We start from the raw sequence: 16,420 nt of genomic DNA, 5'->3' as shown, positions 1-16,420 counted from the left end.
AATGGCCAAACTTTCATTTTTGAATAGTGCTGTCTTGTTCTGCACTCCCCATCAGGGAAAAATTGCCTATACCTGAGCAGTTATTCGACTTGACAACTATCTCAACAACGGGATTTCAGTTTAGCTCAGTTGGCTGGATGGTTGGTTTGCAAAACACAGTGAAGTTAAGAGTGTGGGCTCAATCCCCAAACTGGCTGAGGTTATGGAGGACTAGCTTTCTCAACCTCTCGCTTTGCCTGAGGTGTGATGGCCCTCAGGTTAAAAACCTCTCTCTAATGAGAGACCAGCCCACTGGTCTGGTAGGACTATGGCAATTTGACTTGATCTTAACAAAACAGCTAAACAGAAACAAAATTACAGTGTGGCTTTTTGTTGGAAAAGTGTGTTTGATGTACATTTTCAGTTGCAACACAGAAAAAGATCAACCTGCTCTGCAGCTCTATATCAGTGGCTATGGTCCAGATAAGCTTCCTCCCACCTCACTTTAGAAGAAATTTCTTTACTCAACTCACTATCACAGGGAGCATTTAAAACATAATTAGAAGCTGCACAAACATGAGTGCGAAGGGAATAGAGGAACATGATTTAGATGTGGAAAGATGGGAGGAGGCTCAAGTGGAGTATGGACTAATTGTCTTTCTGTGCCATACGTCCAATGTGACTTAGTGTTCAATTTCATCTCACTGCTAACATGACCCTGTTCTCTGTGGTTTATCTACCTTCACCTTAAATGCATCATATGAGTTTGAAATATGTAACAGATCTCTAAAATCCAAAAAAGCAAATCTGGTTAGATGATTTTAAGGAGTACAAAGACAGATTAGAATGAAAAAAATGGTTTTATAATTTAAATGTACACAATATACAGAAAAACTAAGACAAGTTGTGAAAGCAAAAGCTGTTTAAAATGTTAATGGCAGTAAGTATTGTATAGAGTAGTGATACATACATTTGGAAGAAGGGAAGATGACCAATGATTGTATCGGCCATTCTTATTCAAGACAGGCAAATGGAACAAAGACTTTGCATTGGTCTTCCATCTCAAAGATATCGTTCAACTGATGGAATTAGGTTGCACTGACAACCGTTATGCTTGTTCTTAACACAAACATCAACCTTGTTTTGAATAAAATGATGCAGCAGGCTGCTGGTCAGCCGAGGATCCTGAGGAGATGGGATAGTTCATATGCAACCCCCAAGTCTGCTATCTTTAAATGCTCAAACAGGTGAGGCTGAGTTTCCTCGTTGTAAGTAGTGGGTAAGGCGGCCACATTTTGGCAGTAGGAGTGGAGAATGGAAATGGGAAGCGTAATTCTCACTGTTTCTGTGATGTTTCTGTGTGGAAGGCTTTTTGTGCTGCATTCAGGTTGGGAAAGAAAGGCAAGAAGTCTTCACATGGAAGTGGACATTAAACACAAGAAAACTCTGTCAGAAATCAAAACTTCTTTAACAAATGCACCGAGACTCAGAATTTCTATTAAACTTCAGATAGATTCCAGTGAGAGAGAAAGAGACACAGTAGTGAGTCTGTCCCTCACAAAGATTTTTAAAGTTGCCAACTCTTCAGGATTGACCTGGAATATCCAGGGATTGAAAATTAATCTTCAGGACAATGCAATGAGCAGCATCCGGGAGGAAAATTGATGTATTAGAATTTTAAGGATTGTTATTAAAACATAGCATTTGGATATTCTTCAGTAAAGGTTAAAGACAAGAATTCAGTGAAGGTCAAAGTTTTACACAGAATGACACAAGGTTGCTAGGTGCTAAACCCTACCAAGTTTCATCCCAGCTCCATCTACAAGTTCACCGATGACACCACCATTGTAGGCTGGATCTCAGATAAAGGACAGCACAATGGCTCAGCAGTTAGCACTGCTGCCTCACAATGCCAGAGACGCGGTGTTCAATTCCAGCCTTGGGCGACTATCTGTGCAGAATTTGCACGTTCTCCCTGTATCTGTGTGGGTTTCCTCTGGGTTTTCTAGTTTCCTCCCACAATCCAAAGATGTGCAGGTTAGGTGGCTTGATCATGCTAAATTGCCCATAGTGTCCAGGGATATGCACATTTAGGTGAATTAGTCATGAAAAATGTGGGGTTCCAAGGATAGGGCAGGGGCTAGGGCAGGGGCTGGGGCAGGGTTTGGGTGGGGTGTTTTTTGGAGGGTGGGTGTGGGCTAAATGGGCTTGCTTCCACACTTCAGGGATTCTATGATGAGACGGAATACAGGAAAAAGATAGAGGGTTTGGTAGCATGGTGTAAAGATAACGTCAGCAAAACGAAAGAACTGGTCATTAACTACAGGAAGTAAAGTTGAGGGCATGTCCTCCACATCAATGGAGCTGAGGTGGAGATAGTTCCCAGGATGACTATAACTAACATTCTGTCCTGGTCCACTCACGTTGATGCAATGGTCAAGAAAATACAACAATGCCTCAACTTCCTCAGGGGGCTAAAGAAATTCTGCATGTCTATGAAGACTCTTAGCAATTATTATAGATGCACCACAGAACGCACTCTATCCCAATGCATCACAGCTTGTTATGGCAAATACTCTGCTCAGTTGTGAACATAGCCCAGTCCATCACACAAGCCAAACTTCCAACCATTGACTCCCTATATACCTTTTGCTGTCTTGAAAAGGTAGCCAACATAATCAAAGACCGCTTCCAATCCAGTTACAATCTCTCCAACCTCTTCCATTGGGCAGATGATACAAAATGTTAAAAGCGTTGACCAACAAATCCAAGAATAACATATTTGCTGCAGTTTTTAGACTTCTGAAAGGACCTTTCAAATTTAATGTTGACTTCGGTCTTGATGAACCTTCTCTGCGGTCATAGCATTGTACTCCTTGTTCTGTTCTATCACCCTACTGCATGTAATACAAAACATTTCACTTGATCTAGAAACAATGTGACAAAATAAATCAAATTATAAATCAATTCAAATCGCTGCTGCTATATCCTCAGTTGTCTGTACTGACCATCACCACTAAACTATTTCCAGAATATATTTAATCAAGTTTGTGATTCATGCTTGTGAAAGCTCATCTTCTTTGCTGGTCGCCAGCTTGTAAGTAACTCCATTATTTTCAGTTGTTTTATCAGCTCTGCAAAAACAAGATGTATATTAAGTGAAAACAAAATACACACCAAGAGCAACAAAGATCTAATTTATTAATCTTATCCTACTTTTTACACAGCTCTCCCAAAAATCCTTAACCAAAGCAAAAGAGGATGGGTGTGAGGGGTTTTATTATTTGAAAGATCAAAGAATGAAGAGTGATTTTGACACACGAGAAGAGGTTTATTAATTCAGGACTATTGAAGATCCGGACCACAAAACAACTTGGCTCTACACTTTTGGAATGATTGAAGGTATTGGAAAGGCAGCAGAAAAGATTCATCAAATTGTTTCCAGGGTTGAGGAATTCAGTTATGTAAAATAAATTTTAAAAAAGGCTGAGATTGTTTTTACTGGAGAAAAGATGATTAAAAGGACGTTTGACCAAAGTATTCAAAACCATAAGGGGGTCTGTGTAGGGTAGAGAGGAAAAAAGTGCTGACACTCATGAAAGGATTGAAAATTGTGAGGGCACAAATGTAAATGAATTGATAGAAGAAACAAAACAAACATGAGATAATCTGGAATCCAGGGGTCTGGAATGCATTACTTGAAGGTGCACTGATTCAACTCAAACATTGAATAGGGATTTTGGCTGTTAGGTTAGAAGGACAGATGGACAGAGATTCAGTGGCAGCCATTTAAGGGGATGTTTCAGAATACCCAGAATAAATACATTCCAACAACTAAGGCACGTATGTGCAATCTGTGACTAATTAGAAACGTTGAAGATCTTATGTGACTAAAAGGAAAAAAAAGTATATCATTGTGCAAAGATAGGAGGCACAAATATAAGATGTAACAGAGTATTAAAAAAAGACCAAAAATTAACCAAAAGGGAAAAATTAGAATAAGACAGCAAGCTAGCATCATATTGGTGAGATTAGAAGATTGGCTCGTTAACAGGAAGCAGATTTGGTGAAATGGTCTTTATAGATTGGCAAAACATAACAGGTGATGTTATACAGAGATTAGCACAGGGTCCTCAACTTTTTCCAATTTATATAAATAACTTACTTAAAGATTGGTAGAATCTCCACAGTGCAGAAAGTGGCGGTGCTCGGACCCGACGTAGTGCACCAGTTGGAGGATGCTCACCCCAGCCAGGACGGAATTTCACATTGGCCCCAAGGTCCTGTACTTCCCATGGGAGCCTGTGCCCCACAACCTGAGCCGCCTCCGGAATTTTAATTTTGTCCCTTTTAAGGACGTAAAAAGGCGGGCCCTCTATTGACTGCTGCTGCACACCGTTCACCTCTTCTCTCTCATCCACCGTCCGGACACACCTTGGCGTGCCCATTTGCCACCGAGCGGTGGGGATCCCCAGTTGAGGTCTCTCTACGAGGGAGTCCTCCCTCTTTCTCTCGGGGATCTGGGGTGGAGAGTGCTGCAAGCAGTAGTCCCCTGCAACTGCAGATTGCGGTGGTTCACAGACTCCCAGCCCAACTGCTTGTTCTGTGGCACTGTGGAGTCCGTGGACCACGTATATATTGGGTTTGGGCGTTTGCACTCCCTTTTTGATTTTCTTTAAAACTTCCTCCTCTGCTTTTGTTTGCACTTCAGTCCCACGCTCCTGATCTTCGGGCATCCGGTACAGAGGAGGGAGGGCAGGTCTGAAGACCGCCTCGTGGGTCTGTTCCTGGGCCTGGCCAAACTGGCCATAAGCAGGTCCAGGCAGCGGGCCATGGAGAGGGTCGTTAGGGCCGACTGCCTGCCCCTCTTCCGTGGTTACATTGGAGCCTAGGTATCCTTGGAGATGGAGCATGCGGTCTCCACCAACACCCTGGAGTTGTTCAGGGAGAGGTGGGCGCCACAGGGAGTGGACTGCATTATCTCCCCCTCCAACTCTATTTTGATTTAATCCCTGCCCTCTCCTTCACTGTTTGATCACACAGCATTGCCCTCTTTGATGTGAAGGGCACTGCTTGTCACTGGCCACTCAGGTGTTTCCTTTCTTCCTGGTGGTGGAAATTGAATAAAGATTCGTACACCTTGTGTCTTTCACTGTGTCTCACACCTGCACACACACAACATGGGTACTGGGGAAAAAATAAGCACTACTGTAGTTATGCAGTAGTGTGGGGTTAATATATTTTTAAAAAACGATTTTAAAACAAAAAATCAAAGAAAAAAAAACAGAAAGTGGTTATTTGGTCCATCAAGTCTGAATGAATTCCCTAAAAAGCATCCCACTAAAATCGAGTCCCCCACTGTATGCCCAATTTCCTGTGGCTAATCCACCTGGCCTGCACATCTTTGGACTGTTGGAGGAAATCCACACAGATGCAGGGAGAACATGCAAACTCTACACAGACAGTTGCCCAAGGCTATGATTGAATCAGAATCCCTGGCACTGCTAACCAGTGAGCCATTGTGCCACTTTGAACAGGTTGAAGGTATTCTTGTCAAATCTTCTGAAAACACAGATTGGTAGGAAAGTAAGATTTGAAGAGGACATAAGGAGGCTACAGTTACAAGTCAATAAACTGAGTGAGTGAGTAGGCAAAGATGTGGCAAATGGAGTACAATATTGGAAAATATGTAATTGTCTTTTTTGGCAGAAAGAATACAGAAGAAAAATTATCAAAAATTTGAGATTGCAGAATTCTGAGCTGCAGTGAGATCTGGAATCCTTATGCAAAAATCACTAAAGGCTAGCTTGCTGGTTTTCGGCAATAATTAGGAAAACTAATAGAATATAATCATTTACTACAAGGGGAATACAAAAGTAGGTTATGCTTTAATTATGCATGGCATTGGTGAGACCACACCTGGAGTACTGTGAGCAATATGGTCTCTTCATGTAATGACGGTAGTAAATTCATTGGAAACAGTTCACAGAACGTTTACTGGACTAAAACCTGAATTGGGACAGCAGGTGAGCTTGTCTTATGAGGAACAATTGGACAGATTGGGCTTGGATCCACTGGAGTTCAGTCGACTAGGAGGTGATGATTGAAACATACAACACACAAAAGGGTGAATGAGGAGAGGACATTTCTGCTTCTGAGAGAATTCAGAATGAGGTGATACTGCTTAAAAATCAAGAGTCATTCATTTAAAACAGAGATGAGACAAATTGTTTTTGCATTCAGAGGGATGTGATTATTAATGATGTGGAGGTGCCAGTGTTGAACTGGGGTAGACAAAGTTAAAAATCATACAACACAAAGTGATAATCCAACAGGTTTATTTGGAAGTACAAGCTTTTGGAGCACTGCTCCTTCATCAGGTAGCTAGTGAGGTAGGATCATAGAACACAGAATTAATAGTAAAAGGTGAAAGTATCATATAACAAACCTAGGTTGCTATTAAGTCATTAATCACTTAGAATGGGTTGCAGGTTTTGATTAATTAATATGTAAATCCCAGAACTTTTCTCAAGTCAAATTCCAGTGTAACTTAAGGTTTTAAAAAACAAAGGTGGCATCTCAGCTCAGACAACGCATTAAAGATTTGAGGTTAGAGTCTGTCTGTATTCCAACCTTGAGTCAGACCAGTTCTATATCCAAGACAGGAATTTATAAAATGTCACATGGACTGACTGTCTGCAGATTGTGTGCTTTTGAACAAATTAGAACGTAACTGCAAATACAAATCTGCAAATGCAAATTCACCCAATAGACTTATATGTGTGTCTGCATGCTTGTGAGGGAGAGAGTTAGACTGTGAGTGAGAGAGTGTGTGTGAGTATGTGCATGTGCGTTTGACAGAGTATTTGTTTGTGAGAGGGTGCGTGCATGAGTGCATTTGTATAGTGTAGTGGGGTCACCTGCAGTGTGACTTGAACCCAAGATCTTGGTTGAAACTATCCCCATGGGTACCGAACTTGGCTATCAGCCTCTGCTCGGCCACTCTGTGTTGCTGCATAACCTGACGTCTGCCTTGGAGGATCTGAAGATCCGAGGGTAAATGGCACTGACCACTGACATGTTCGCTGATGGGGAGGGAACATTCTCACTTGATGATTGTTGTGTGGTGTCCATTCATCCGTTGTTGTAACATCTGCACCATGCTTCGGGGACTTCTTGCCTGCAACGTATGAGATAGACAACATTGGCCAAATCACATGAGTACTTGCTGTGATAGATGGTGTCCCAATGTGTAATGGTGGTATCCATGTTGACACTCTGACACATCTTGCAGTGGTTGCCGTGACAAGTGCGCATGATGTTGTGGTCAACGTTGTCCTGAAGGCTGGGCAGGTTGCTGCGAACAATGGTCTGCTCAAGGTCTAGATGTTGTTTAAAGGCAAGAGGTGGAGGCATAGGGAAGATCTTTGTGAGGTGCTCATCCTCATCAATAATGTATTGCAGGCTGTGAAGAATGTGGAACAGTTTTGCCACTCCCAGGAAGTACTAGACAACAAAGGATTCCTGACAGGTCGTGCCCTGTGTCTGTCTCCTGAGGAGGTCATTACGATTTCTGGCTGTACCACTTTGAAACTGGTGATCGATGAGTTGGGCATCGAGAAGGTACTGAAGTTTCTGAAGGTGCTGAAGGACACCCTCATAAGAACAGGATACGATGCCCAACTCATTGATTACCAGTTTCGACGTGGCACAGCGAGAAACCATAATGACCTCCTCAGGAGACAGACACAAGATATGACCTGTCAGGTACCCTTCATTGTCTAGTACTTCCTGCGAAACTGCACCATGTTCTCCATAGCCTGCAATACATTATTGATGAGGATGAGCACCTCACAAAGATCTTCCCTATGCCTCCACTTCTTGCCTTTAAACAATGTCCAGACCTTAAGCAGACCATTGTTCACAGCAAACTGCCCAGCCTTCAGGACAACATCGACCACAACACCATACATGCCTATCAGGCGACCACTGCAAGACATGTCAGAGTGTCAACATGGATACCACCATTACACGTGGGGACACACCCACCACGTGTGCAGCAAGTACTCATGTGACTTGGCCAATGTTGTCTATCTCATACGCTGCAGGCAAGGATTCCCCAAAGCATTGTACATTGGCGAAACCGAGCAGATGCTATGCCTCTCATCATCTTGTACACCTTTATTAAGTCACCTCTCATCCTCTTTTCTCCAATGAGAAAAGCTTTAGATCCCTCAATCCTTCTTCATAGACATGCCCTCCAGCATCCTGGTAAATCTCCTCTGCACCCTCTCTAATGCTTCCACATCTTTCCTATAATGCGAGAACTATTAAACCATTGAACACAATATTCCAAGTGTGGTCTAACCAGGGCTTTATAGAGCTGCAGCAGAACCTCAAGGGTCTTAAACTCAATTCCCCTGCTAATGAAAGCCAACACACCATATGCTTTTTTAACAACCCCAACAACTTAGGTGATAACTTTGAGGGATCTATGGACATGTAGCCCAAGGTCCCTCTATTTCTCCACACTGTCAAGAATTCTGCCTTTAACCCTGAATTCTAAATTCAAATTGAATCTTCCAAAATGAATCACTTCATAATGCCTGCTTGAATTCCATCTCTTGTTTATCAGCCCAGTTCTGCATCCGGTTAATGTGCCGTTGGAATCTACAACAGCCCTCCACACTATCCACCACTCCGCTAACCTTTGTGTGATCAGCAAACTTACTAACTCACCCTTCCATTTCCTTATAAAAATGGAATTATAAAAATCACAAACAGCAGATCCCTGCAGAACACCACTGGTCACCGAGCTCCAGGCTATTTCCCATCTACTACTATTCTCTATTTTCTATGGGCCAGCGAATTCTGTATCCAGACAGACAGGTTTCCCTGTATCCCATGTTTCCTTATTTTATGAATGAGCCTACCATGGGGGAACCATATTGAATGTCTTGTTAAAATCCATGTACACCACATCCAGTCTGGGAAGTTCCCTCCCAGTTGGGAAATGTTTCAACAGTCAAGGACCTTCGGCCGACTTTGGGATGCGAACAGTGCAGAGTCACCAAGCAGAAGCTGATAGTCACGTTTGGTACCAGTCAGGATGGCCTCAACCAGGATCTTGGGTTATGTCACACAAAAGGTGAGCTACTAAACTATACACGCACATACACACACACACACAGACACACACTCTCTCTCTCTCTCTCTCTCTCTCTCTCTCACACACACAAGGGCACATAAGTCTTATTGGGTGAACTTGCATTTGCAGATTTGTATTTGCAGTTACATTCTATTTTGTTTGAAAAGCACACAATCTGCAGACAGTCAGTCCACATGAAATTTTATAAATTCCTACCTTGGATATAAAACTGGTCTGACTCAACGTTGGAATACAGACAGACTCTTAACCTCACACCTTGAATACATTGACTGAGCTGAGATATCACTTTTTTTAAAAAACCTTAAGTTATCTCAGGAATATGATTTGAATTGCATATTAATTAAATGATACCTGCAACCCATTATAAATGATAAAAGACAGCAAGTTACGTTTGTTCGCATCATTTGTATGATACTTTGATCTTTTACCATAAACTCTGTATCCTATGATCCTGCCCTACGAGCTACCTGATGAAGGAGCAGCACTCTGAAAGCTTGTACTTTCAAATAAACCTGTTGGAAAAGCTTTACAACAGAGATAGATAGACAAATTATTGGTAAACAAGGGAGGTGAATATGACTCGAGGTTGGCAGGAACCTGAATTTAACATTATAATCATATCAGTGATGATCTTACTGAATGGCAGAGTAGGCTCAAGAAATTGAATATTCTTGTTCCATTTCTGTATGATTTTATGTATTTGAAAAGGAGGATTGTGCAATCCCAGGGAGAATGACAGTGAGAAAATGGCACTAAGTCAACTGCTTGTTTAGACACACTGGATAGAATGGCCTCCTTTTGCATTGTAACAATTCTGTGACTGGCAAATGGAAAATAATATAGGAAAATGTGAAATTGTTCATTTTGGCAGGAAGAATAAAAAGTAACATATTGTCTAAATGATGAGACGTTGCAGAGTTCTGAGATGCAGGGGGTTCTTGGTGCCCAAGTGCATGAATCAGGGAAGGTCATTATGTGGGTACAGCAAGTATCAGGAAAGCTAACAGAATGTTATGACTTATCACGGGAGAATTGTTATGCTTCAGTTATGCAGGGTATTAGCAAGACTGCATCTGGAGTTCTGTGTCCAAACGTCATTGTACAAATGGAAGAATATTAATGCGTTAGAAGCAGTTCACAGAAGTTTTGACTAATTACTTAGTGTGGAAACAGGTCCTTCAGCACAACAAGTCCACACCGACCCTCCAAAGAGCAACCCATCCAGACCCATTCCCTCTTCACCTAACACTATGGGCAATTTAGCATGGCCAATTCACCTAACCTGCACATTTTTGAACTGTGGGAGGAAACTGGAGCACCCAGAGGAAACCCACACAGACACGAGGAGAATGTGCAAACTTCACACAGACAGTTGCCCGAGGTAGGAATTGAACCCAGGTCTCTGGCACTATGAGGTAGCAGTGCTAACCACTGTGTCATCCACTTTGGGAGACTAATATCTGAAATGAGTGGGTTGACTTGTGAAGAAAGGCTAGACAGGCTTGGCTTGTATCCTCTAGAGTCTAGAAAAGTCAGAGGTGACTAAATTAAAATAGGAGATTTGACCAGGTGGTTGTTGAAAGGATGTTTTCCCTTTTTGGAGAATCTATGATTTTAGGGTCATAGTTTAAACATAAAGTGGTTGCCTATTTAAGACAAAGATGAGGAAACGTTTTTCTCTCAAAGGATCTCTCTCTGCATCTCTTTGAAATTCCCTTCCTCAAAAGGCAGTGGGTGCAGAGAGTGAATTAAGGCAGAGGTAGATTGATTCTTGATTACTAAGAAAGCTGCAGTTGAGGTTAAAATCAGATCAGCCATGATCCTATTGAATGTCAGAGGAGGTCAATGGGCCCAGTAGCCTACTCATCTTTCTTCTTCATATATTTGCATTTTTTGTGCCTTCAGTTGCCTAGGCCACAAGCTCTGGAATTCTCAACTCAACCTCTCTGCATCCTGACATAACTTACTACTTTTAAAATGTTCCCAAAAATTTCCCTGACCAATAATCTGTTGCAATATTCTTAAATAGCTCCATGTTGGATATGAGGGAAAAAACAATTCTGATACAAACATCTCCTTTGATTACAGAGCGTCCCATTAACAGGTTTTATTAAGATACACAGAGCCCGAGTATTAAACTCTTACCTTTTCCGTAGGAAGAAAACGGTCAGAGCTGAAGCAACCATAACACACAGCAAACAACCCAAGGCAATGGTCAGGATTACACCTGCACAGAAAATCCACAATTAATTACAGCTAACAGCTGGACTGTTTACAGTGAATACTAAATCTCCCTTGAAGGAGAATTTTGGTATTGGTTAACATTGGGTGATGGAATTCAGAATTTCTCTTCAGTTAAGAAGGTAAGAATACAGACTGCAACTCTCAGCTAATGTCTCTCTTCTCGCTGTAGGTCAGGAACTCAATAAATTTGAATAAATATTACAGCAGGAGACCATCAGACTTTGAAACCCTCCATCACCTGCTGAACTCTGCAGTAGAGAAACAGCTCAGCAGAAAATAAAAGCATGAGAGTTGAAGTTCCTTAATCTTAAGAATTAAAGGCTAATGTTCTGCTATCATCATTTCATTACTGAAGCTGTCTATTTATTTATTCTTCTATGTGCAGACTCACTGCCTTCAAGACAAAAGCTCTGAGTTTGAGCCCCAAACCAGGTCTTGATGGCCAAGGAAGGAGAGTCAGTAACACAGCAAACAAGATTGAGAATCCACCAGCAAATCCTCCCAACATGCCAATGGCAGATGGTAAGATCAGGAAAGATGCAGGGTCAACCATGTGTTGGGAATAACATCAAAGTCTCTACAATCATTACCCATGGCTCTCAAATACAACATGTGGAAAAACATCCATTGTCCCAGTAACTTGAAATTGGAGTGATCTGTGTTACAAAACCAGCAGAGTTACACTATCCTCTCCCCATGGACCTGCAGTTCTAGAACGCAAAACTGGATAGGCATCATACTATTAAATGGACAGGAAGTTATGCTTAGTGCACTGTAATTACAGAGAAGCTGGCCTGTGTTTCTGTGTGTGTGTGTGTGTGTGTGTGTGTGTGTGTGTGTGTGTGTGTGTGTGTGTACATGCACACGTGCATATGCGTGAGTTTGTGTGAGTGATGTTGTGTGCGTGAGAGTGAGAGAGAAATACATCATGGTCTCTGAACATTTCAATGTAAATAAATCTGTGATGGACTCTAACTGTATAGATAATTCAGGGATCCTGAAATATTTGCACAATGTCACTTCTAGAATCACCAGTTATATATTGGCTCATGGCATTTGAGCATCTCTGACTGGGCCTGCAGTCATTGCTCATCTCTAGTTGCCCTAGAGAAGGTGCAGTCATACAGTCAAACAGCATAGAAACAGGCCTTTCTGCCCATCACGTCCTTACCAACAAATACCAAACTAAACTAATCCCATTTACCTGCATTTGGTCCATAGCCACTATGGCCTGGCATTTTAATGCTCATCCAGGTTCTTTGAGTCATAGAGTCATAAAGTCGTACAGCATGGAAACAGACCATTCGGTACAACCAATCCATGCCAACTATAATCTCAAACTAAACTAGTTCCACCTGCCTGCACCTGTCCCAAACTTTTCCTATGAATGTACAAATGTGTTTTAAACATTGTAGCTGTGCCCACATCCTCCACTTCCTTGGAAATTCATTCTGTATACGAGTGAATTGTTTGAAAGCTTTGCCCTCATGTCTTTTTTAAATCTCTTTCCTCTCAAAAATGTGTCCCCGGTCTTGAAAATCCCTTCCTAGGGAAAAGACGACTACCATTTACATGTCTCATTATTTTATACTTCTTTCAGCTCACCTCCTACACTCCTACATTCCAGCAAAAAAGCATCCCAGCCTTTATAACTCAAACCTTCCATACCTGGCAACATGCTGTTAATCTCTTCTGAACCCTCTCTAGCCTAATCTTGCCTCCAACATTCTGTCAGGCAGCATTCTCTGGTTTTAAGACATGTTAGCCATGGAGAAGAGATTTTCACAATCTACTCTATCTCTGCCTTATAAATCTGTATACCTCAATCCAGCTCCTCTGCTCCAGGGCAGAGAACCAAACAACCATTCTGTGCTCATAACTGAAACTTAAATCCCAGACAGTATTCTGGTGAATCTCCTGTGCAACCTCTCCAGTGCAATCATATCCTTCAGGCTGTGTGATGACCAGAACTGCACCATATTCCATCTGTGGTTTTACCAATGTTTTCAAAACTCAAATAAATTAGTCAGACAGGATCTTCATTTAACAAATCATTCCTGACTATTCCTCATCAATTCCTGCCTTTCAAAGCATTGATTAATCATGCCTTTCAATTTTTTTCCAATAATTTCCCTAACACTGACTGGTCTGTAATAACCTGGCCTAACTCTGTGTTGCCTTTCTTGAATAAAGGAACTACATTAGCTATCCTCCAGTAATCTGGCACTTCACCGGTGGCTGATGAAATATTAAATATTCAAGGACAGTGGTTTACCTTCTTGAACTACTACGGTTCATCTGGCAAAAGTATCCCCATAGTGCTATGGTAGGATTTTGATCTAGTGGTAGTGAAGGAATGACGATATGTTTCAAGTTGGAAATGGTATGTGTAGATCCAATAAAGCTCCCATTACCTCATGCTTCTGCTCTCATGACTTCGGAAGGTTCTGCTCAAGTGAGCTTGGCGAGCCACTGCACTGCATCCTGTGGATGGTGCACACTGCAACACTGATCAAGATGATGGTAAATGACTCACGCCACAGGCAGAAATCAAAATGGGCAATTATGCACTTTGGTGAGTTGAGTGCCCAACTCCTGCAGAAACTCTTCCCAGATTTTCAGTTTCCAGAATTAAAAAAAAACTGGAACTTGCACTGACTGCAGCAGCTGCTCTGTCCATCACTATTGAGGGTACCTATTGAGGGTATAGTCCATCACTGCAAGGACTATACCCTCAATAGTCAAGAGGTACATCGGAGTAACACCTGCCAGCAACAGCTGTAGCACTGGTAGTGACAGGCTACGCACTGGCAATAAAAAGTGCTGGAGATCACAGTATCCAAAAGCAAGCTGATGTTTTGAGTCTCACTGATTCTATGTGCTGGCAGGACCTGCAGAGGGCAGTATGAGTCAAACCAGTGGATCATCTCATATCACACATTAAGGAGCAAGAAAATTCACAGAAATTGGTACTGATCAGCTGCCCATTTTTACCAGTGCCTATTATGGGATCTTCAAATCTCCATCTGTTTGTACATAAAAGAGAGGCACATTTACCAAGTTTTTGTCTTATTTTCTCCTGGATATAGGTAACACTAGTCAAGAGAGTGGTGCTGGAAAAGTACAGCAGGTCAGGCAGCATCTGAGGAGCAGCAGGATCGATGTTTCGGGCACTGGCAAGGCCAGCATTTGTTATCCTTGCCATTTGTCTTCAAGCTGACTGGCTTGCTGCGTCATTTCAGACTCAACCACATTGCTATGGGTCTGGAGTCACATTTGGCCAGTACAGGTACAGATGTTAGATTTCCTTCCCTAAAGGATATTAGTGATGTACTTATTGAATTTTAATTGCACAAACTCCCCATATCCCTAACACATTAGCTTGGGGCCTCTGGATTACTGGTTCCGTGACACTAGCACCAGGTTAGCATCTTCCCATGTCCATCCTCACTTAGAATAAACCCTTTGTCTCAGCATTAGTGTGAACATTTCTGCTTTCTTGACATTTATTTCACTCTGTAGAGAGGATGCTTTGAGCCGGCCAGATTCTATTGACTATTAATTTTGAGAATTCTCAATTTGTGCATGCTCTGCTTAAATCTGCTAGAGTTGAGAAGAGTAAGAGGTGAAAATGTGTTGCTGGTTAAAGCAGAGCAGGTTAGGCAGCATCCAAGGAACGGGAAATTCGACGTTTCGGGCCAGAGCCCTTCATCAGGAATGAGGAGAGTGTGCCAGGCAGGCTAAGATAAAAGGTAGGGAGGAGGGACTTGGGGGAGGGGCGATGGAGATGTGATAGGTGGAAGGAGGTCAAGGTGAGGGTGATAGGCCGGAGTGGGGTGGGGGCGGAGAGGTCAGGAAGAAGATTGCAGGTTAGGAGGGCGGTGCTGAGTTGAGGGAACCGACTGAGACAAGGTGGGGGGAGGGGAAATGAGGAAACTGGAGAAATCTGAGTTCATTCCTTGTGGTTGGAGGGTTCCCAGGCAGAAGATGAGGCGCTCTTCCTCCAACCGTCGTGTTGTTATGTTCTGCCGATAGAGGAGTCCAAGGACCTGCATGTCCTCGGTGGAGTGGGAGGGAGAGTTAAAGTGTTGAGCCACGTGGTGGTTGGGTTGGTTGGTCCGGGCGTCCCAGAGGTGTTCCCTGAAGCGTTCCGCAAGTAGGCGGCCCGTCTCCCCAATATAGAGGAGGCCACATCGGGTGCAGCGGATGCAATAGATGATGTGTGTGGAGGTGCAGGTGAATTTGTGGCGGATATGGAAGGATCCCTTGGGGCCTTGGAGGGAAGTAAGGGAGGAGGTGTGGGCGCAAGTTTTACATTTCCTGCGGTTGCAGGGGAAGGTGCCGGGAGTGGAGGTTGGGTTAGTGGGGGGTTGTGGACCTGACGAGGGAGTCACGAAGGGAGTGGTCTTTGCGGAACGCTGATAGGGGAGGGGAGGGAAATATATCCCTGGTGGTGGGGTCCATTTGGAGGTGGCGGAAATGATGGCGGATGATACGCTGTATACGGAGGTTGGTGGGGTGGTAGGTGAGAACCAGTGGGGTTGTCTTGGTGGCGGTTGGAGGAGCGGGGCTCAAGGGCAGAGGAGCGGGAAGTGGAGGAGATGCGGTGGAGCGCATCGTCGATCACGTCTGGGGGGAATCTGCGGTCCTTGAAGAAGGAGGCCATCTGGGCTGTACGGTATCCGCCACCAAGACAGAACCCCACTGGTTCTGACCTACCACCCCACCAACCTCCATATACAGCGTATCATCCGCCGTCATTTCCGCCACCTCCAAACGGACCCCAACACCAGGGATATATTTCCCTTCCCTCCCCTATCAGCGTTCCGCAAAGACCACTCCCTTCGTGACTCCCTCGTCAGGTCCACACCCCCCATTAACCCAACCTCCACTCCCGGCACCTTCCCCTGCAACCGCAGGAAATGTAAAACTTGCGCCCACACCTCCTCCCTTACTTCTCTCCAAGGCCCCAAGGGATCCTTCCATATCCGCCACAAATTCACCTGCACCTCCACACACATCATCTAT

At 43.3% G+C, this 16,420-nt stretch overlaps 1 protein-coding gene across 1 annotated transcript in view; it reads right to left on the bottom strand.

The window, feature by feature from the left end:
• Positions 1 to 863: 863 nt before the first annotated feature.
• Positions 864 to 16,420, bottom strand: part of ca12 (carbonic anhydrase XII) — a 66,239-nt gene continuing 50,682 nt past the window's right edge. Inside the window, exons 11-12 of the mRNA XM_060853596.1 lie at positions 11,294 to 11,375; positions 864 to 3,113 (exon numbers count right to left, since the gene is read on the bottom strand). Of these exons, the coding sequence (XP_060709579.1) occupies positions 3,035 to 3,113; positions 11,294 to 11,375 (161 nt within the window). The 3' untranslated portion in view covers positions 864 to 3,034. The remainder of the gene's footprint in view (positions 3,114 to 11,293; positions 11,376 to 16,420) is intronic.

The sequence above is a fragment of the Hemiscyllium ocellatum genome, chromosome 42 (genome assembly GCF_020745735.1).
Source record: "Hemiscyllium ocellatum isolate sHemOce1 chromosome 42, sHemOce1.pat.X.cur, whole genome shotgun sequence".
Taxonomy (NCBI): Eukaryota; Metazoa; Chordata; class Chondrichthyes; order Orectolobiformes; family Hemiscylliidae; genus Hemiscyllium; species Hemiscyllium ocellatum.
Note: the sequence above shows the minus strand (reverse complement) of the source record. Positions and strands in the feature narration are given on the sequence as shown.